This window comes from Parasteatoda tepidariorum, chromosome 5, assembly GCF_043381705.1.
Source record: "Parasteatoda tepidariorum isolate YZ-2023 chromosome 5, CAS_Ptep_4.0, whole genome shotgun sequence".
NCBI classification, from domain to species: domain Eukaryota; kingdom Metazoa; phylum Arthropoda; class Arachnida; order Araneae; family Theridiidae; genus Parasteatoda; species Parasteatoda tepidariorum.
Genome location: NC_092208.1, coordinates 14,061,012 through 14,084,306, shown reverse-complemented (window position 1 = coordinate 14,084,306; position 23,295 = coordinate 14,061,012). Strand labels below are relative to the sequence as shown.

General features: G+C 26.6%; 1 protein-coding gene across 1 annotated transcript in view; it reads left to right on the top strand.

Moving 5' to 3' along the window:
* Positions 1 to 23,295, top strand: part of LOC107441111 (Lysine demethylase 5) — a 67,082-nt gene that overhangs the window by 3,869 nt on the left and 39,918 nt on the right. Inside the window, 11 exon segments of the mRNA XM_071180890.1 lie at positions 1,312 to 1,389; positions 5,554 to 5,613; positions 5,751 to 5,813; positions 8,212 to 8,388; positions 12,994 to 13,137; positions 15,802 to 15,889; positions 17,733 to 17,959; positions 19,223 to 19,381; positions 20,418 to 20,537; positions 22,014 to 22,169; positions 22,250 to 22,342. Coding sequence (XP_071036991.1) covers positions 1,312 to 1,389; positions 5,554 to 5,613; positions 5,751 to 5,813; positions 8,212 to 8,388; positions 12,994 to 13,137; positions 15,802 to 15,889; positions 17,733 to 17,959; positions 19,223 to 19,381; positions 20,418 to 20,537; positions 22,014 to 22,169; positions 22,250 to 22,342 — 1,365 coding nt within the window.

Sequence of the window (23,295 nt, the reverse complement as noted above, 5' to 3'; positions counted from 1 at the left end):
TCTTTTAGTAGCTTCAAAAAATTATGAACACCCCCCTTGAAAAAATTCTGCTTACGCCACTGCTGTATGCATTAATGCATTTAAAATATAACTAGGCATCTAACTAAATGTTTTACTAATTATAATCTGAAAATACATTTTAATTATTAATTTTTTATTGTATTGCAATTTTTAAGATCTGTGGCTAATCCTGGATTTTTAACTTAATACCCATTTTTGCAAAAAAATTAGTGAAATTTTATTGCGAAAAATTTTAGTGAATTTTCTGTGAGAAAATATCTTTATGAAGAATTCGAGGCATGGAACATGACATGAAGAATTGGAGAGGTGTAGGAAAACATGAATTTTTAAGCTGCTCAATGTTTATAATTTAAAAAAAAAAAAAATTGTAACTTACCTGATTTTTTTCATGAAAAAGAAGACATTTCCCACTTAAAATTCATGAAATCTCTAATAATAATGGAAATATAAATACTATCTGAAGTATTACCAGATAAATATTGACTCTTATTTTGTACTATAATTTTATTTTAATTTTTGGTTTTTATTTAAGCTCTATAAATAATTTGACTTAATATTACTCATTAAAATATGTATATAATGATTTATTTTTTATACTTTCATTCTGTGAAGATGACATTTTTCTTTTTTTAAGTTTGAATTTATTTTAAAATGACTTTTGTACTAAATGATATAAAAAAAAAAAAAAAAATCCCATTTCTTTTATCCTATTTTTATATTTTTTTGAATACATAAATTTTTTGATAAAAGGGAAATTTTTTTTTTAATATCTGTCTTTTTATTTTGGAATGAATTTTTATAATTAAAAGTTTTTAATTTTATGAAAATATTATTGATAAATTCCAGGTTAACCGATAAAAAAGAAATTAGTTCTTAAGTTTATATAAAAATTTGATTATTTGCTATTATCGTATCTAAATATCTGTGCGGCCCTTTGTTATTCTACCTGCTGTGCTTCACTCAGAAAGGTTGCACACCCCTATCTGAAGGTAAATAGGTCTAGTTTAACAAACAAAATTTCTTAAAAGCAGTGATATTTGAAAGCAGAAATTAGCTTTTAGACACCTTTAAATTAACAGTAATACATATTTCATTGATTTGCTCTTTGTTTTAAACTGAAGCTTATTGCTAGAAAATAGTTCTAACAAGAAATGCTTTAATTTAAATGTCTAATTTTTACATCATTTATTAATAGTTTTATACTTGGATAACAATTTACATTTAATAAGTATCTTTAAAATTTAATTGTAGGTTTATTTGATTAGTTCTAAAATCCTAAATTTTTTTCAGGAATGGCAGCCACCATTTGCTGTAGACGTGGACAATTTCCGGTTTACTCCTCGTATGCAGAGATTAAATGAGCTTGAAGTAAGTTTCTTGTAGAATTTACTGTTTTGTAATTTTATTTTTAGTGAATTATGTAGTCTTCACATTTCTTCTCCCTCCTTTGTCTTCTATGACGTGTCAGGGGTCTGTCTCGGTTTTTTTTTTAAGAGGTACCTATTTTGTGAAAATTTAGACATAATTTGTGCAAATTAAAAATTATATAAAAAATTCAACACAAAATATGGCAAAATAAGAAAATATTTTCGAAAATCGTCACTACAAATAAAAATCATTTATGACTGGTAAATTTCTGTATTTATTTTTCCCATATGTTCAAAAATAATTTTTGCTATTGTAAAATCATTGTCCATAGTTAAATTTCAACTTGAATTTAATAAAAACATACATTTAACAGTAGTAGCACTAAAAGTTCAGAGAAAAGAAAAGTTTCATTAAAAAAAATAAAGGTCTATTAGAATAAATTTAGAATAATGTTTAAAACAATAGTTCAAATTTTGACGTCCTGTAAACTTGACAGGCCTTGTCATTTCATTTTTAAAGAAAAGGTTGCTTTATGGCATAAGCGGCGGGTTAGGCTTACCACACCACACTAACTGACCAAGCACATGCTACCGATTTGTAGAGGAGCTCCCTTTTTTTTCCATAGATTGCAACGAGAACGGGATTTGTATGGTATTGGCGCTTTTTCTTCCACTTCAATTAAGGTAACTGACGCTCCTTTTCACCCAGCGGGATTTTTCGGGATCCCACCATGCTCTCAGCCAGGCATGGGAAGAAAAAGCCCTTTTCATACATACCATCTGCGAAGCTAATTCTTCTGCGTCATAATAGCAATTCACATGTGTATAACTTCAGTTAACATGCCATGTAAGCTTTTTTTTTTTTTTTTTTTTTAAATTGGTTTAAATTCTACAAAATTTGCACAGATTTTCAATTGAAAAAATATAATAGTTTCTCTCCCTTGTCCCTTAACAAATGAAAGACTTATTCTTTTATTATTATTATTTAACAAACTTGGTGGTGTTACAAAAATAATTATTTAACAAAATTGGTCTAAAAATTTAATTTTTGTTAATAATCATGTTAGATTGTGCATGTTATAACCTATAATTTAAAATACAATCATCAGGGGTCTGTCCAGGCTAAATTTACTACCGTTTAGCGGTACCTTCACAAATTCAACTTTTAGGAAAAACTGTAGTTTCACAAAATACTTTAAAAAAAGTAAGTTCTCATGCAAACCCCATTCTTGTTACAATCTATGGAAAAGAGGAGCTTTTCCGCAAGCTGTTTTTTAAGAAAAAGTAGCATGTGTTTGGTCGGATAGTGCTAGGTGGTAAGCCTAACAAGTCGCTTACGCCATATCAAAGCATGCTTTTTTTCGTTGAGTTTTTTAAAATGAAACAACTAGACTCTCCCGCTATAAACTGTACGGGAAGTCGAAATTCAAACATTATTCTAAACATTGGAACATTATCTTAAACACTTTTGTCAATTTATTCTGACAGACCTTTATTTTTTTATGAAACATTTTTTTTCTCTTTGAAATTTTTTTTATTATGACCTAGTCGAAAATGTTCTCATAAGGAAAATAACTTTTAGTGCTAGTACTGTTAAAAATGTTTTTATTAAATTCAAGTTGAAATTTAACTATGGACAGTGATTTTTAAGGATTTTTAAATTTGGATGCAATTTTAAGGCCAAAATTATTTTTGAATGTATGATGAAAAATATATAAAAATTTAACAGTCATAAATGATTTTTATTTGTAGTGAAAATTTTTGAAAATATTTTCATACTTTACCACATTTTTGTGTTGATTTTTTGATATAAATTTTAGTTTTCACAATATATGTCTAGATTTTCACAGAATAGGTACCTCTAAACCTAGACAGACCTAAAAAAACCTAGACAGACCCCTGATCACTATAGTGTAGTAGTGTCAGTGTAATTGTGAACTCATACGTGTAATTGAGAATTCCATAATTTTCAGAAATTTTATTTATACATATTTATGTATATAAAAATGGTTGCATGATACATAAATTTTTAAAGCAATTAAACTTTGTTTTTGAGTTATCACATATTCACAATATATGTCTAGATTTTCACAGAATAGGTACCTCTAAACCTAGACAGACCTAAAAAAACCTAGACAGACCCCTGATCACCATAGTGTAGTAGTGTCAGTGTAATTGTGAACTCATACGTGTAATTGAGAATTCCTTAATTTTCAGAAATTTTATTTATACATATTTATGTATATAAAAATGGTTGCATGACACATAAATTTTAAAAGCAATTATATTAAACTTTGTTTTTGAGTTATCGAAAACCTGCAATTTTGACTTAATAAAATGGTGCGTAGCGTTTTTAAAAAGTGCTTAAAGGTGCTTATTTTCGATTTTCGTTTTTTAAAAGCCCTGAAAGGTGCTTTTTTTGTTTGGTGTTTTTAAAAAGTGCTTAATTTTCCCTTTTCTAAAATTAGATTTTTTCTTTACCATGTCAATTCCCACCAAGTATTACGCAAAAATGTGTTTTTCACATTGTTCTATTCAACGTTATCACAATTCTTTCAACCACAATCTATATTAGCGTACTTGCAAGTCCGCAAAGTGAGCTGGGTTCAGTGAGATTATTGCACTTTCAAGTGCAACTCTGCTGCATTTTGCAAGATATTCTCAATTTCAAGCTTCATTTTCCACCCTCTGAAATCCAGCCGCAAAATCTCTTGATTATTTTTTGATGGCTAATATGATCAAGAAAAAGCTCTTTGTCAAAAACTATGAAAAAAACTTATATCATGATCATGTAAAGTCTTTTAAAATTATTTTGCATTTTGTTAATGTATATAGTGCTTAAAAATATTTTTTGAGTGCTTAAAGTACTTAAAAGTTGCTTATTTTTTGTTGAATGATTTGGCTACGCACCCTGAATAAGAATTTTGTTAACTTAAATGTAGTTGTTTCTGTATGTTATATTAATTTTTAAAAGATTAGAGAGATTTCATTAGAGGTTAGTTGGGAGCATGAGAGCAAAGTAGTATTTTGTTTATGTATGAGTAATTTCTACACTATTTATTAAAAAAGCGAGGATCGTTTAATGATATAAAGGTCTCCACCATGTGACAGAATTTTTTCGGAAAAACAAAGAATTTGAATTAAATAAAATAATTTTTTCAATTGAATATGTAATATTTTTTTTAATTCTAATATTATGACCGTTATTCTTGTATTTTGTAGGGGGAAAACACAGTAATTTTTTTCCTTTTTCACATTTTGTAAGTCATTATCACATTCTAAAAAGATTAAAAAAAAAAAAAAAACATTAAATCCGTAGCCATAACTACCAGGGGGAAAAGATCGACAGCGAAATCATGTAAATCGGTATCAGAAAGGGGTTGCTAAACGCCTGTTTTCATTTCGAGATTCAGTTGTAATAAACAATAGCATATTAAAAATATCGGATTTTAAAAGCTATGTGGAAATTAATTGTAATAACTGCGTAAAAAAAATGGTCTCTTTCTTTTAATTCTAATATTATGAGCGATATTCTTGTATTTTGTAGGGGGAAAACACAGTAATTTTTTTCCTTTTTCACATTTTGTAAGTCATTATCACATTCTAAAAAGATTAAAAAAAAAAAACATGAAATCCTTAGCCATAACTACCAGGGGGAAAAGATCGACGGCAAAATCATGTGAATCGGAATCAAAAAGGGGTTGCTAAATGCCTGTTTTCATTTCGAGGTTCAGTTGTTATAAGTGTGGAAATTAATTGTAATAACTGCGTAAAAAAAAATGGAACGAAAATTTCTGCAAAAAAGAAATTTTTTACTTTATTATTGTTTAGTTTTCTTTAATCTCAAATGAGAATTAAAAAACCCCAAGCATATTTTTTTCATCGGATGCGCGAGAAAGACATCTTTTGAATATAATTCTGAAGAAAAGATAATATCTTTCAGAAATTTCCGCAGAAGAAAAAACTGAAATTTTTTACTTCCCAAAGGAAAAATCTTTCTGCAAGAACTCTGTAGCGCTCTGCGACTTTGTTGCTGTGTCGCAACAATTCTGCCACAGGGGGAGTCCATAAATAATATTATGACTTATTTGGGCAGCTCTATATTTTGTATATTTTATTTTCATTATTGTTTTTAATCAAATTTAAATTTTTTGTTTCTTTACAGGCTACAACAAGAGTAAAGTTAAACTTCTTAGATCAAATAGCTAAGTTTTGGGAGTTGCAAGTAAGTTTTTGTTTAATTATTTTTTTTCTGTTTTATTACCTATTTCTCTAAAAATATATATATTTTTTTATGACAAGATTTGTGTTTTATTGATTTTTTATGCGATAAATATTTAGTTCTTACATATATTTTTGTAGGGTTCTTCGTTGAAAATTCCCAATGTTGAAAGAAAGGCACTTGATCTTTTCACACTGTATAGGGTGAGTTTAGTTTTATTATCTGTTTTAGTTGTAGTCAGTTATAAAAGAATGTTTAACTATAAGCAGAGTTCTCCCTAGGAATAAAAAAGTGGCCATAAGACAGAAAAAGGGCACTTTGAATTTTTAAGAGGACATTTATTTAAGACCGTGAAAATTTATCAAATTGTGTAATATTATCAATTGTCCAATAACTGAATTTGATACTCTCAAAAATTTTTAAATTATCCTCTTACGCTATTTAATGCAATCATTTCAAAAAGTAATTTTCACACATTATCAAAACAAGAGAAAAATTTGTAGTTCGTAAAAAATAATTCAAAGCATACTAAAAGACAATCTTTGAGCATAAATTTTTTTTTAAAAAGTGAACTAAAAAAAAAAGATTAATTAATAAACATCTTGAAAGCTTTTTTGATATTTTAAACTGAAGTTATGAAAAAATTAACATTTAAATGTGAAATTTTTTAAAAATGTATTTATTTAAAAAATAATTTAAAATCACTTAAAAAATTCAATAATATACATCACTCCCTAAAAAAAAGAGAAACTTTTAAAAATTTAACCAGCTGGATAAAATCCTAACGAAGTAAATATTCATATTCATAATCAGAATTAAACCTATAAATAAAAGAATACTAAATATTCAAATCTATAATAACAGAAGTTTCTTTGACAGAAACTTGCAAATTAGCTGAAATTTTCAAAAAAAAGAATAATTGAAGCAATAAAGAAAAAAGAAAAACAATGGAAATAAAAATATGGCCACCAAAGCGGACGTCTTCTGGGGGTACCAGCTCTGGAAGCCATAGAGCAAAACCTTTTCTATTGAGAGAAATGATTGAGGAATATTAGTTTATTATTTCTTTTAACAGGGCGAAATTAAAGTCTTAACTGAGCAGCCCCAGTTAAAAATTATATTAATCTGTTACGCAATCCTTCCCTTCCCTATCCTTTTTTTTCTTCTACTGCGCATGGGCGTTGTTTAGAGGGTGTTGTTTTTTTTTAATTTCAAGTGTTTCTTTTACATTGAGTTTGTTTCAGAAAATTGCTGTTTGACCAGTTTACTGTGAGTTTTTGTTTTGTCATTTTTGTATTATATTGCAAATGTTATTTTTTTATGAACTTTTGTAACTTTTACATACGGCCTTATTAATTTAATTTAATGCTTGTATAGACTTTATGAATCTTTTACTGAAGTTAATGTGTAAGTCTTACAGGTCTATATTTAATTTTTGCAAGATCATTAGAAAATAACATGTATTTCTAAAAAAATAAAGTCTTAGCAATTTTTACCTGCTTTTTCTATAAAAAAAAAAAGTAAGAAGAAAATAATCCCTCCTAGGAAAAAAATATTCTTCTTAGCTGCTACTTGCATAAAAAACAGCTTTAAGATTATAATATCGTAATATTAAATTTTAGAAATTCTGCATTTTATTTTACTTATTGCTGAACTGGCACATAAGGCCTCGAGTCTTTTTCTTCACACACTGCTGTCTCTGACCAGGCATTGCTCTTTTTACTATCCAGTTAATCCTGCTCTACTAAGATCTTCCTTAACACATCTTTGTCATGTTAGTCTCCCTCTTTTTCTCTTTCCGTCAGGCACCCGTGAGTTTGCAATATTTGCAGTATTGTTTCTATCCATTCTTAGTATATAGCCGAGCCATCTTCATCTTCGTTTTAAAATTTCTTCATAAACTGATAAGATATTAGCTTTTGTTAAAAAAAAGTCTTTATTTGTTATACTATTCGGCCAGAAGATTTTTAGTATAATATTTAAGCATCCATTTAAAGAAGTTTCAAGTTTTTCATTTTCTGATTTCTGGGGACTCCAACATTCGGCACTGTGCAGTCAAATGGAAAGCACGGTAGCCTTATAGACATTTATTTTTGTTTTTAATTTTATATTTGAGGCTCTCCAAGAATTGTGCAGACCTCTAAAACAAGATCTAGCATTTCTGATTCTTTGGGAAATATTGCAAAATTAGTATTAGAGTTTTTGACTACTTTCAGATTATTTTGTTGAATAGCATTTAACCTTAAAAGTGCTTCAATATATGATTTTTGATTCCTCAATATTTTAACTTTTAAGTGGTTTAAAAAAGCATTGTTAACTGCAAAGTTAAGATATTTTTTCTCTTAACTTTTAATTTTATGATTTTGTTTTTTTGTAGAACAAGATTAACATTAAGAATTTCTTGGGTTATGAATTATTCCACATTAGGTATTTTATGTTGAAAATGTGAAAGCTTTTGTTACAACATAAATGTAAAGTTTTTTTTATCGTTTAAATTTGCATGTCAATCTTAAAAATTAAATATAAGGTGTTTACTGTGTTTTATAATTAATGGTTTACTGTGTATTCCTTGTATTTTTTATTTTTAAAATTATTTTGTAGGTTGTCTTAGAGGAAGGTGGTTCTGATATTGTTTCAAGAGAAAGAAGATGGTCTCGAATAGCAACACGAATGGGTTACCCACCCGGCAGGGGTGTGGGCTCCCTATTACGTCAACACTATGAACGTATCTTATATCCTTATCATGTATTTCAAGAAGGAGCCACACTTGGGGATTTGGTAAAATTCCATACTGTCATTTTCATCAATTTAAATTTTTTTAATCTATTTGCAATTTATTCCTTCTTTATATAATTTTTTTTACTATGCATTCTATTGCTTGAAAATCAATTATTGGATATTTCTAAACCTCTTCTGTTTGTGCTTTTTCATTTATTGCTTTACACTATTGCTTCATCATTCTCTTTATTGCATGACTTAAATGTTGTTAGCTTTTATTTAGATAAAATTCTTGCTTTAGTAAGCATATTCTTGAAATTTTTTTTTTGTAAGTTTTATTTAGTTTTTTTATAAAATTATTCTTAAATTCAAAAAATTCAGAAATGATTACTAAAACTGAATTTTTGATTATTGTTATTTAACTTAAAGTATGAGAGCAAATAAAGTAATTTAATGAAATTATGTGAGTGAAGAATACGTCAATAGAACATAGTTAACTTAAAATTTAAACATTAACATTTTAATAATTAAGTTCTGAAAAATTTTTAATGTCTAATTATTGTGCTTAATGCATATATTAAATGTTAATTTTTAAAAAAAAATAAATTATTGATTATTTTTTAAATTTCTTTTTCCGAATTCTTAATTTTGATTTCTTAAATGAGATGATTGTGCTCCGGAAAAAATCCGGATTTCCAGATTGTTCGGTAAACGCAATCCGGAAGTTTCCGGAAATCCGAGGTCCAAGAATTTCAAAAAATTATTGATCACATTTAAGTATTAAAAATTTTTTTATGTTTTATTTAGAAATATTAGAACTCGAATTTATACTTGGCAACTCTTTCATTTGTAAATATTTTTTCTAGTAGAATAATATATGTGATTAGAGATAAAAGTAAACTTATGCATAATTATTAATTTAAATTATGCTGCATATAATTTATTTAGAATTTCATGTTTTGAATTTTTACAATATGTAATTAATGATTTTATTAGAGAAATTTTCAGGATTTTTGAGTTGGGTTCACAATCAGCCCTGTAAATCCCAAAAAGTCAAAAATAATAATTAAAACTTAATTTTTGATTATTGTTATTTAACTTAAAATATGAGAGCAAATAAAGTAATTTACTGAAATAATGTGAGAAAAAAAATATATCTTAATATAACATAGTTACCTTAAAATTTAAACATTAACCTTTTTTATAATTAAATTCTGAAGCATTTTTGATGTCTAATTATTGTGCTTAATGCATATATTGAATGTAAATTTTTTAAAGGAAAAAAATGTATTGATTATTTTTAAAATTTCTTTTTTGATTTGAAAAATATTTCATGTGTTTTTCTTTAACGAAAACATTATTGTATTCTGTTAAAAATATGCCAGCAAACAAATTGAATACACTTTTAAGATAATCATTTTATTTTGTTTTTAAATTAACATTTTAAGTTATTTTTACAATGTTCCTTTTTTTTTGTAACAAAAACTAACATTCAATTCCCTTGCGTCTTAACTGCTTTTTATTCTCTTTTTTTTAATGATATTTTTACTTCATATTTTCACAGTTATACACTAGAGTTTATCACTAATTAAGGATTTATATTTGCTTTTATATTATAGTGAGTTTAAAGTAGATGAGGTGATGAGGTTTTTGAACTTACATAAAAACATACTTTGAACATACATGAAAGTGTAGCTTTTTAACTCAGTGTAGAATAGTGAACTGTGTCTTGTCTAAAAATATAACAAAACTTAAAGTATATTTAATTTTTTTGCTTTTGAAAACTTCAAATACTTTATTTTTTGAATGGTAATCTGATTCTTCTTCTTTATTTTTGTTTTAAATTAATATTTTATAGAGTGCATGGTATTTCGATTAACCAGCTATTTATTTGCTTTTTAATTATTTTTGTACATTGTTTAAAGTGTGNCTACAGTTAATGTGGGACATAGTTAACTTAAAATTTAAACATTAACATTTTAATAATTAAGTTCTAAAACATTTTTAGTGTCTAATTATTTTGCTTAATGCATATATTAAATGTTAATTTTTAAAAAATAAATAAATTTATTGATTATTTTTTAAATTTCTTTTTCCGAATTCTTAATTTTGATTTCTTAAATCCGGAGATGATTGTGGTCCGGAAAAAATCCGGATTTCCAGATTGTTCAGTAAATGCAATCCGGAAGTTTCCGGAAGTCCGATGTCCAAAAATTTCAAAAAATTATTGATCACATTTAAGTATTAAAAAATTTTTTATGTTTTATTTAGAAATATTAGAACTCGAATTTATACTTGGCATCTCTTTCATTTGTAAATATTTTTTCTAGTAGAATAATATATATGATTAGAGATAAAAGTAACATTATGCATAATTATTAATTTAAATTATGCTGCATATAATTTATTTAGAATTTCATGTTTTGAAAATATCAATGATTTAAATTTATGAGGACGTTAATTATTTCCAATACGTAATTAATGATTTTATTGGAGAAATTTTCAGAATTTTTGAGTTGGGTTCATAATCACCCTGTAAATCCCAAAAAGTCAAAAATAATAATTAAAGCTTAATTTTTTATTATTGTTATTTAACTTAAAATATGAGAGCAAATAAAGTAATTTACTGAAATAATGTGAGAAAAAAAATATATCTTAATATAACATAGTTACCTTAAAATTTAAACATTAACCTTTTTTATAATTAAATTCTGAAGCATTTTTGATGTCTAATTATTGTGCTTAATGCATATATTGAATGTAAATTTTTTAAAGGAAAAAAATGTATTGATTATTTTTAAAATTTCTTTTTTGATTTGAAAAATATTTCATGTGTTTTTCTTTAACGAAAATATTATGTTTTTAATTACATTATTGTATTCTGTTAAAAATATGCCAGCAAACAAATTGAATACACTTTTAAGATAATCATTTTATTTTGTTTTTAAATTAACATTTTAAGTTATTTTTACAATGTTCCTTTTTTTTTGTAACAAAAACTAACATTCAATTCCCTTGCGTCTTAACTGCTTTTTATTCTCTTTTTTTTAATGATATTTTTACTTCATATTTTCACAGTTATACACTAGAGTTTATCACTAATTAAGGATTTATATTTGCTTTTATATTATAGTGAGTTTAAAGTAGATGAGGTGATGAGGTTTTTGAACTTACATAAAAACATACTTTGAACATACATGAAAGTGTAGCTTTTTAACTCAGTGTAGAATAGTGAACTGTGTCTTGTCTAAAAATATAACAAAACTTAAAGTATATTTAATTTTTTTGCTTTTGAAAACTTCAAATACTTTATTTTTTGAATGGTAATCTGATTCTTCTTCTTTATTTTTGTTTTAAATTAATATTTTATAGAGTGCATGATATTTCGATTAACCAGCTATTTATATGCTTTTTAATTATTTTTGTACATTGTTTAAAGTGTGTTAACAAATGTTTTTAATTTTTATCTAAAATATTATTTCATTTTTAGGCATCTTATATCCAGTTTCGTTTTTATGAAATTTGTATTTTGTTTGAATATTTTTATCTCTTTGCAACTTTTGCAATTTTTATGATGCTAACTTTTAAGTTGCTTTTATAATTCTCTTCAACCTGTTTTAAAAAAAGAAAAGATATTCTGTCTCCGTGCTTTTTTCATTGGACAATACATTTGTCTTTTTGCTATGCATTTCTTGAAAGAATTACCAAAATGCAAACTTAGTTACATCTGTATTTTTAATGTAACTTTTTATCTGGTTGCATATATTATTGATTTTGTAATATTTTCTTCTGTGAAATTTTTAATATCTATATTATAATATTTTTGGGTAAATTTGAATTAAGAGTCAAATTTTAATCATACATTGTAAACTGTTTTTGTAATCTAATTGATGACATTTTAAAGTATTTTTGAATGATCCAGATTTTGTGTTTGATTCATAATTTCCTGCATAGTGTTTGACATTCCATTATTATTGAGAAATTGATTAAATTCTCGATTTAGAAAGATGTAAAATTCTTTTTTGGAGTTGAAATTGATTTTATTATAAACAATGTCTCGTACCATTTTAGCTACAAATTATTTCATATGAATGAGATACATTTTGGAACTGTTACATTCATTTATATTTTTGTGTTTAGTTCATAATTTCCTGCATATTGTTTGTCCTTGCGTTTTAATGAGAAATTCATTCAATACTCAATTTTGAAAGCTGTAAAGTTTTTTTGTTTTTTGGAGCTGAAATTGATTTTATTATCATAAACAATGTCTCGTCCCATTTAGCTTTAAATTATTTAATATGAATGAGACACATTTTACAACTGCTACATTCATTTATGATGCTTCGCTCTATCAAAATTTATTTTGAAAAATTATTGAAAAATAGTTTGCTTGACTTTTCACTTTTTTTTTCTTTTGCTCATCATCATCTTTTTTTTTTATCGAAAATTGTAAGTTATATAATTCACTAAGTTTAAAAATTCATCTCACAATTCATGGATATCATTAATGTATGTTTAAAAAAAAATCATTAAACCATATGAGATATACAAAAATTTGTTGTTTGAAAAAAGAAAAAAGAACTTTCATTAGAGGGGGTGGTGCTATTAATATTTTAGTACTTTGGGTCTGCTAGAATATTGATAGTTAAAATTTGATAATTTCAGAATCAGAATCTAAATGAGGATTCAGACTGCTCGGACCAAGATAAAGATTACATTCCTCATGGTATACCCTCTCGGCAAGCGATAAAACCACCCGAGGATCGCTATGCTCGCCGCTCAAAAAGGCGGAAGGAGGAAGAGAATCTTGTGAGCATGCTTCTACTTTTTTCTACAGTTAATGTAGTTGTTGATTAGCGCTTAATTGTAATTATTTTATCGTTTCAAGAAAAGCTTAAAAGTAATTTTTTTAAAGGTTTTGTTAGAAAATTTAAAAAGAAAAAAAAGGATCAGACCCAGTTTGTTAAGTTTTTGCATGTATTTAACTTTTCTCCTTCAAAGTATTTTAACAGTTTCTTTAAACGGCATCTTGTGAATTTTTTAGACAAATTTCTGTGTTTTTAGGTCACTTATAATTTTTTTTTTTAAATGGGAAAAATATTTTACTTCTTAAAATTTTGTGATTGTTAAAAGTTTTGGCGTTGTATGTTTCAAAAGTTTCGTGTTATTTTTTCAGAGTATATAAAACATTTCAGCGGAATATGGGACAGTGTTTTATATCATGTACGGTGAAATAAAACACCGTCAGGTACGGTGAGCAAACAATATCGGTACGATGTAGTGGAAAATCGAAGGAGACAATGATTTTTTAGATTTTTGTTTTGTTTTTATTTGTTAGATTCTGTCAAGTTTAAAGCCATCAGAATTATAAGAAAAAATCCAAGATAAAGATGTATTGAAATAGGTTTTCTCTCACTTGTTCATAATATCAGTGATAACATCTGGTCCTAAAATGGAAGAATTTATGAGCTACACCAACATAACCGCGAAACTGAATTTTCAGACATAATTGTGTAAATGTTACAGTACTTAAATGTTTTTACAGCTATTCTTTCACCATTGATATACAAAATATCTGTATCTACTGACAGTACTGTACAGAATTTGTGGTGGACAGACATCTTAAGCTTTATTTTTAAAATCTGTTTTCAATTCAGAGTTCAGTTTAAGTATTGTTTGTATTGGCTAGGGCTTTAGTGGTTACAGGTTGCTGTCTCAAGTAGAGTTTACGAACATATAGTTTGAGATGAAGAAGTAAAATACTTATCATACTTAGCATTGGTTAGAGTTTAGTAGACATATAAGTTTGCAGATTTATATGATGAATTAGTTCTGTATGATAATTAAAGCTCTATCTAAGTTGCACGGTTGCACACAATTTAAATTTTTTTTTTTTATCTTTAACAACAAGAGTGCAATGTTATTTTAAAAATTTAAAAACATTTGTTACGACTTGTTTTGCAATTTTAAAATATTTGCTTATAGCATTCTGTATTATTAAATATATTAGATTCTGATCTCTATTTAATTGCTTGGTAATTTATGAGGTTGTAATTAATTGACTAAAAAATTGGATAATAAATTGTTATATAAACTGCAAATCATTCCTGTAGTTTGACGCTTTAAAAGGAATCACATGATTTCAGCTATTTCTTCTATCCTTCAAGCTTTTATTTTAAATATTAGTACTTTGGGATTATCCGTCGAAATGCTCGAATCCTTTGGCGCCATCATAATACAAAGCAATTTTGAGAATAAAAATTCCAAACTCATTACATTTATCAAATAATAATAATAACAAATAAAAGTGTAAAAGTACATGATCAAAAAGTGTAAAAAAAAAATAAAAACAAAGTAAAGATCTCTATTTTTATAATTACGCATTTAATTATTCTTGAATCTAACCATATATATTATTATAAATCATTTCAGCAGCCAAAAATCCTTGATAGCTTTTAAAGCACAAACACATAATTATCTTTGTGCAGTTGCTGCCACATAAATTAGTTTAAATACCCTAAAGAAAGCTAACTCATGTAGTCAAGAATTACACAGTAAATATAAAATTTGTGGTCATTGCCGCAGAAGGTACGTTTTGGCGATAATATCGGGTTTGGCGAAAATGGTCGTCAGGATAATCACAAAGTATCTAAATATTGGAACTTTAAATTTTGAGTTTGTTATTGATATTTCAAATTCATTAATTATTTGATGGCATTTTTAAATTTGTGGTTATATTATTTTTCTTCATATTGAGTAGCTCTGAAGTATCCTAGTAGCCCATCTTGAGGAAAATATAATCTCTAATTGTAATAAAGCATAAGTTAGGAACAAAATAATAATTTAAAAAAATTAATTTTTAAATGTGATGTATCTTTTTATTTTATCCCTTGTTTGAATAGTATATTTTTGCTTTAAATGTTGCTTAGTTTTTGCTGTTTATGCATTTTCTGTACTATTTATATAAATTGGCAATTTTGACATTCTTGTACGAATCTTGTTTTAAGTATAGGCTTCAGAAAAGTTAGTCTAAGACAAGAATGTTCGAAAAGGATTAATTAAATATTACTAATGTCCGAAATATTAAAATATTTTTAATAAGGAATATCTAATTTTTTCAAATTGAGACGTGATTTTGTATTAGTAAAGGAATTATAGTCATGGTCATGAATTATATTCACGTCCATGAATATGATTATGAATTATTTTTATCGACATGAATATAATTCATGGATTATATAATTCATGAATCATTATGAATTATATGTTATAGTCATGAATTATAGTATAGTTCATTATTTAAAATTAAAAAAAAAAAGCATTTTGATATGCTTTAATCATTGTATTTATTTTGAGCAAATAGGTTTTTTTTTGGTAGTTTATATTTTATGTCTAGTTGTGTATGTTTGGTAGTTTCAATTTTTAAATTTTTGATCTTTGCTTTCAAATACATAATTTTTCTCTTATTTATAGGATGGGATTGATTACTCAACAAATAGTGAGCTAAAGAAATTGCAGTTTTATGGAGCTGGTCCCAAAATGCCGGGTTTTCACGCTCAAGGTATTTAATGAAACATCTGATTTTTTTTTTTTTTTTTGAAATTAAAGATAAATGTGTTTCTTGGTGCTTGTTTACCTTTTTTCACTGCTAGTTTTACAGAATGCTGCCTTTTTTCACTGCTAGTTAGAGAACTTTTGACATATTAATTATGAACATTGTATATTATTTTTTTTCTGTTATTTTATAATTATAATTGAAACCGCTAAACCCCTGTAATGTGTATTTAAATTTATATCAATATCATAAGTATAATATCTGAATCTTAAAAACCTTTATTTATCATAAGTCAAGTCTGCCAAGACTCCTGTTTTTTGATGAAGACTCCTGTATTTTACGACTATCTCCTGTTAACCTGTATATTCTCAAATTTCTCCAAAATTTGTTGAAGAAATTAAAGCAAAAAAAGAAAAGAAATTGGCTATAAAATATCCGCTAATGGCAAAAATACTTCTCTTATTCCTCAACTGATGCCGGTGCGGTAGCATGTTGAGTGTTTATAGTTTGATTAATTATAAGTAATCATTATAATTACAATCATAATTATGATATACACATTTTTGATATACACATATGATATATTATGATATACACATATATACACATTTTTTACTTCGCTAAATGTAAGTGCTTATATTTCCAATTTTGAATTTCTCTTTTTGAATTACATAACTATGCATGATGTATCAAAACTTTACTTATAGCGCAAAAAAATGCTGCTAGTAAAATCTTCGTTATTTTATTTCTCCAATGTTGGCAGGTATGGTTAAGCGAATAAATTTTTTTGAAATGTTTTGGAATTCTTCATGTCAGAGAAATTTCTTCGAATTTTTTTAATAATTTTTTTTTACAGAATTTTATAATATTTATGCAAGATTAGTTTTATGCAGTTTTGTAAAGTTGGCAACAAATGTGTATCTACCATTCTATCAACAATGTCATATATATCAACTAGCTTAACCTTAATTTATCTCATTCTTTTGTTCCTCTGTTGGGAATCGTGTATTTTTGCTTCTTTCATTGTGAGTTTATTTAATTGTAGCAGTTTAAAATTTATCTGCTCATCATAAATATTTGAAATGGATTTATTTTTTAATAGCAACCCCTGGACTATAAGAATGCTGTAAATTGTACCAACAGTTTAAATAAGTGTCTTAAAATGAGGCAGTGGATAACCTTTGATTTTTTGGATATATTCATTTTGTAAATTTAAATATTGTCTGACATTTTGATGTACCCTATACTTTTCGAAAAGCTCTTCAATGTATATTTGAAATTTATAATTATTATAATTTCTGAAATTCATAATTAATAATTTTTTATCGTGTCCATGGACAATTAAATGGCCTCGTGTGCCTTCAAATACTGCATCCGCAAGTTCCAATACATCATAACTGTAGAGGATCTCACCAAGTTCTGAAGCCAGTGGAACCATACCCAGTTGTAAAACATATGGGGTAAGGGCTGGGTACTCGAGAATGTGATCCAGGGTAAGTTGGATATCGGTGCAATTCTTGTAATTGTTGATGTTTAGATTCTGGAACAATCTAAGTCAGTAATGAGGGGTTTCCTGAAAGAATGGGGATAATTATTAATAACTCATTCATTAGAGATAGGCATTCCTATTTCTTTAATTTTTTTCTCCAAATGATTGTTTAAAAAAATTTTTTAACTATAAAATTTAAAAAATTTAAAATTTGCTCTTAAAAAAGTGATTTTTTCCCCTTGAAATATATTTCCTTTTATTGTAATTTTTTATTTTATTTTGCTTTATTTTATTTTATTTATTGTCATATAGTTGAAATATGTATATGTTTGTTTTTAATAATTTTTCTTTTTTTGACAGGTGGTAATTCTGAAAATGAAGAAGAATCTAAAGCATTTTTGAAAGAAAACCATATAGAATGCTTTAAAGATATTAAAATGGGTCTTGGTGCTAAAGATTTAAAGATGGGATTTGGTAACAAATTATCAGGAAATTTTCTGAAAGAAACAAGAACCATGGGAGCTGTGGAGGCTGCTAAACTGGGAAGCATTTTAAAAAGAAAAGATAGACCAAAAGGAAAAACTCCTGTAATTATTCAAACTTCTTGCTATTTTGTTTCTGTTTTCAAATGTTTGCAATGTTCTAAACATATTAGTACATACCATAACAATAAATGAACCATACCATAATCAATAAATGAAATGAATTAGAGGCTATCTTTTGAGTGTTATAGCCCATTTTGGCTATTTATTTGTTTGAACATTTTTTTATTCTTTAAGAGATTATTTTATTTTTTCTTCATGTCAATTTAAATGTTAGGATAATAAAATGAAAAAAAAGTTTGTTAAAGATGCATCTTACTATCTAAACTATAATCTTTGCCATAAAAGTAAAACCTCATTGTTTTTTGTTTTCCTGCTGCTGACATTATTTGTGCTTAGCCTTTTGTGGTTAACCATCCTCAAACATTAGAAATCTGTTAACAAAACATTTTGAAGACTAAATAGAATGAATTTATGTTTAATGTATGAAAACATTGAAACCATTATTACTTGAAAATTCGTATTTCTTCAAAATGTCACTTTGTCTAAATGTTCATGGTTCTGTCCAGGGTAAATTTTGTACCATTTAGTGGTACCTTTACAAATTCAACTTCAGGAAAAACGGTAGTTTCACAAAATACTTTTAGAAAAAACAAGTTTTCAAGCAAACTCCATTCTTGTTGCAATCTATGGAAAGAGGAGCTTTTCTGCCAGCTGCCTTTTACGAAAAGGTAGCACATGTTTGGTCAGATAGTGCAATATCAAAGCGAGCTTATTTTTTTGTTTTTTTGCAGAGTTTTTTAAAAATGAAATGACAAGGCTCTTTAAACTTTACAAAAAGTCGAAATTCAAACATTTTCTTAAACACTATTGTAAATTTATTCTAACAGGCCTTTATTTTTTTATGAACAATTCTTTTCTCTGTGAAACTTTTTTCTCTATGACCCAGTTGAAAATGTTTTCATAATTAAAATAACTCTTAAAGTGTTGTTAAATGCATGTTTTTATTAAATTCAAGTTGAAATTTAATATGGACTATAAATTTTGTGGATTTTGAAATTTAGATGAAATTTTTAGCCCAAAATTTCACGATAGCAGAATTGTTTTTGAATATCTGGGGAAAAATATTTAGAAATTTACTAGTCAAACAAAATACAAATACAAAATATGATTTTAATTTATAGTAACAATTTTCTCAAAATAGGTACCTCTTAAAAAAATTTGAACGAATGCCTGATGTTTTAGTCACTGCATATTTATTACATATTTTGTACTAATGTAAATACTAATGTTTATATTTGTTTTCAGATTGATCAAATTGTGTGCAATATGTGTGGCAGAGGTGATGAAGAAGCCAGTATACTGCTTTGTGATGGTTGTGATGACAGTTATCATACATTTTGTTTAATACCACCTCTTGCCGAAATACCAAAAGGTGACTGGAGATGTCCTTGCTGTGTTGCCAAGGTAACAATATATTACTTTCAGTATTTTGTTTATAGTTTTTTTATTTTATTTTAACTGAATGCTACATTTTTTAAGTTAAAGTAGCCATCTCAAATTAATAATGTTTTCAGGGTTTCTACAGGTCAAGGAGAACAGGGAAAACCGGCAATTTTATTTTTACTCAGGAAATAGTCAGGGAGAGTTGAAATTTTTTTTTTGCAAAAACTTAGAATATTCGTATATCATACCTGAAAAATAACCAGTCTTAAAATTGTCAGTAACAGGAATCAGTTATTGAGAATCAAGTTAAATAATTCTAACATCTATTACAATTATTTGTTGTAAAAATTTCACATTTTAGTCAAACTGAAATGTTCCCTTCCTCATTTAATAATATTTTTTACGCATAAAATCTAATATTTCACATTACAAATAAAAGAATCAAAGTTTTCTGCTGAAAATATGGTTTCATTTTTCATTGAAATTTACCTGGTATTCTTGGAAAAGTCAGGGAATTTTTTTTTTCTGAAATTGAGTGGGACTCTGTGTTTTGATTTGCTTTTGAATAAAAAGCAAAGACTTTTTTAGTTCCTTTTTTCAACAAAATTTTTTTTTAATGATAGCATAAAAGTCTTTACAATTAATTTCTTACTCTCAATGGGTATGCAATTATTTTGTAATTTTTCAATAATAAAATTTGATTTACGCATTATAGCTTAAAATCGCATCTATTCTGTAGTCACAAGTTTTAAAAAGTATTTGCACGTCTAATTAATTGGGAATCCAATTGAGAGAAAAAATTATCTATAATACTTCTTTATATTGAAAAGTCCAGTTTATAATTTTGAACTTTAATAAATATGTTTGCCTATTATAAATATGTTGAAACTATTTTTAAGAAAAGAGAAATAAAATAACTGAATTTTTCAACAGCTAATTTTAAAGCATATAAGTTAGGTAATTAAGCAAACACCTATACATCTATAATAATTAACATCTATGAACAGGTAATTTGAGACAAATGACTTAATTTAGTTTTACTTATTGTTACTTTTAGGAAGTGAATAAACCTCAAGAAGCATTTGGCTTTGAGCAAGCTCAGCGAGAATATACACTACAGGAATTTGGGATGAAAGCTGACGAATTTAAAACTACTTATTTCAACATGCCAGTTCATGTAAGTATTTTTTAACTTATCAGAGTAAAACATTTCTATACCCATATATGTTTATTTTCTTTAAGATTTTCAAGATATGAAATGAGTTCCATAAAGTTTTCTTTGTAAAAACAAATTTTATGTTTGGGTGGGAAAATTTTCTAATTCTCAATTATTCATTTAAATAATAGATAAATTGTGCACGAAACAAAAAGAACTTTTAGAGACTGAAACTTTAGCCGTTTCTCTTAATTAAACTTTTGCCAATGAATTTCTGCAATTGTGGCTGATTCCTATATTTAAAATGTCAATCTATTTCATAAAAATCTTCATCTTCAGATGTGCTTTATTTTACCTTTGATGTACAAGTAGTGCTTCCACTTCTTCTTAGTCTTTGCTGCCTGAAAGAGTGTTCTTAAAAATATGCTTTTTCTACCCCCGCAAGTCTTCTTTCCAAATAATATTCTGAAAAAAGTTATTAATGTAATGTTTGTAATTCTAATGTTTGTTGATTTCGCTCGTAATTTTCTTTGGGAAATTAAGTTTGCCTAGGTATTTTTCTTAGTACCCTTGTCATATTGTTAGGTTTAAATTATGCCTTTTGATTGTAAACATTGGAATTTGTAAACCATCCTTGTAATGTAATTTTTTTTTTTAGTTTAACTTCAAAAGTTAAAAAACAATGGTCAGCTTGTTTTTACTTAAATCCATCGTCTTCTAGTTGGGCTTAAAATTGTAACTTTGTAAAGTTAAACTTTGATTGTTGTAAGATTATTATGTAGACCACCTTTCAGTTGATGGGAATGAAGAAATAAATAATATCTTGAAACTAACAGAATGTTTTTTTTCCTTCTAATCTGAAATCACAAGCAATTGTTATGGTTTTTTGATAAAAGAGTTAATAATTCCTTAACCGTCCCGGTAGTTTTGTTTATACAAGTTGTAATGTGTCAAATATGTAAAAATTTTGATTATATAGAAATTTTGATTTTAATTTTTTGTTGAATTATTATAACTGAATCAATTAATTGCATTTTTATTCCTAAACATGAAAAATTAATTTTTTTCTGGTTATCTTTAGTGAAGAGATTTGTTTCATTCTAAATTGAGACCGGCTTTCCTGGTTCCTAAGGACCGGTAGTTTCCAAAGTTTCGCAGAATCACTGGATAGTCCCACCTTTTTCCAAACTCCAAGCTGCAGGCTTTCCTGTATTAAAATATTGGTCCTCCCATTTTATTCCAAGGAAATTTCAGTACAATTTTATCTAGGGGCTCAACTCTTGGTGGGATAATTTATCTAGCAGAATCGATGGATAGTCCCAGCTTTTTCTGATCACTAAGCTGCAGGCTTTCCTGTATTAAAATATCAATACCCTCCCATTTTATTCCAAGGAAATTTCAGTACAATATTGTCTAGAGGCCCAACTCTTAGTGGGATAATTTGTATCTGCCAATCATTGTTTGTTCAAATTGTAGAACAGATTTATTTTATTTCAGAGGGTACCATTTTCTCTTGTGGAAAAAGAATTCTGGAGGATTGTCAATGCAGTAGATGAGGATGTGACAGTTGAATATGGTGCTGATCTTCATACTATTGATCATGGTTCTGGCTTTCCTAACAGAAAAACCAAAAGCTTATTACCGGGAGATGATGTATGATAATTCATTTTCTTTTTTTCTTCTTTTTACTTTTTCTCCACATTTCTTTTAATGATCTATGTATTTTATAACAGGAATATGTGACATCTGGTTGGAATCTGAATAATCTCCCCGTTTTGGAGGGATCAGTTTTGAAGCACATAAATGCAGATATATCTGGAATGAAAGTAAGAAATATGCACTTTTCTATAATAATAATCCATTTTCTACATTTGTATTAGTTGTAGTACTTATTTTTTAATGTTAAAGTATTATTGAAGTACATCTCCCAATGTTAAAGTAATTGTCTTGATTTTTTACTATTTGTCCTGATATTTCTGACTTTTATTTGTGTTCAAAACAAACAATTTTCTACTAATACAAATGTGGATTTTAGAATTCTTTTGTTTAGAGAGTAAAAAAGTTTAAGTTTTTTTATTCAACTAATAATTAGTCACAACTTTCTAACAAATCGCTGCAGTAATTTTTTTTTTGATACCTAGACTTAAAAACAATTTTTTAAGACTGTCGAAAAATTCTGTTTACTATTCAAATTCCAAAAGTTGAATTGGAAAATGGAATGGCCCCTGGCCTGTTTCAAGGATATTTATTTCAAAAAAGTTAATATCTCCGCCCTATAAAAAAAATTTTGAAAAATTATTTTTTTATTGTTGATTTTAAAATTTGTTTTCAATTTATTTTAAGATATATTATAGGCGTACTTTGATCGACTTTATTTTTACACCCTTTATTTTATTTATTTATTATTTGCTTAAAATTAATCAAGCATAGTAAACGGGGCTTCAAATGCCCTATCCTTATCTTTGATGGCTATTAAAAAATTAGCGAGATAAGCTTAAGTAAATTGTAATAGTTAAATTGTTTCTCATTTTAGCTTTCAAGCGATGAAGTGTTTTGTTCAATCAGATTTCAATTCTGTCATTGAGGAAATTATTAAGAAGATTTCTTTGAGCATTCTTATCCCCTTATGACGAAATAGAAATAATGAAGTTATACTAATAATTTCTGTAAAAAGATTGTTAACCCTCTCGCTACGTTATTATAATTTCTTATAAATCAAAATTGGTTCAAAAATTGCATATTTTTATTACATATGTTTTAGAGTTAAAATAATCAAAAA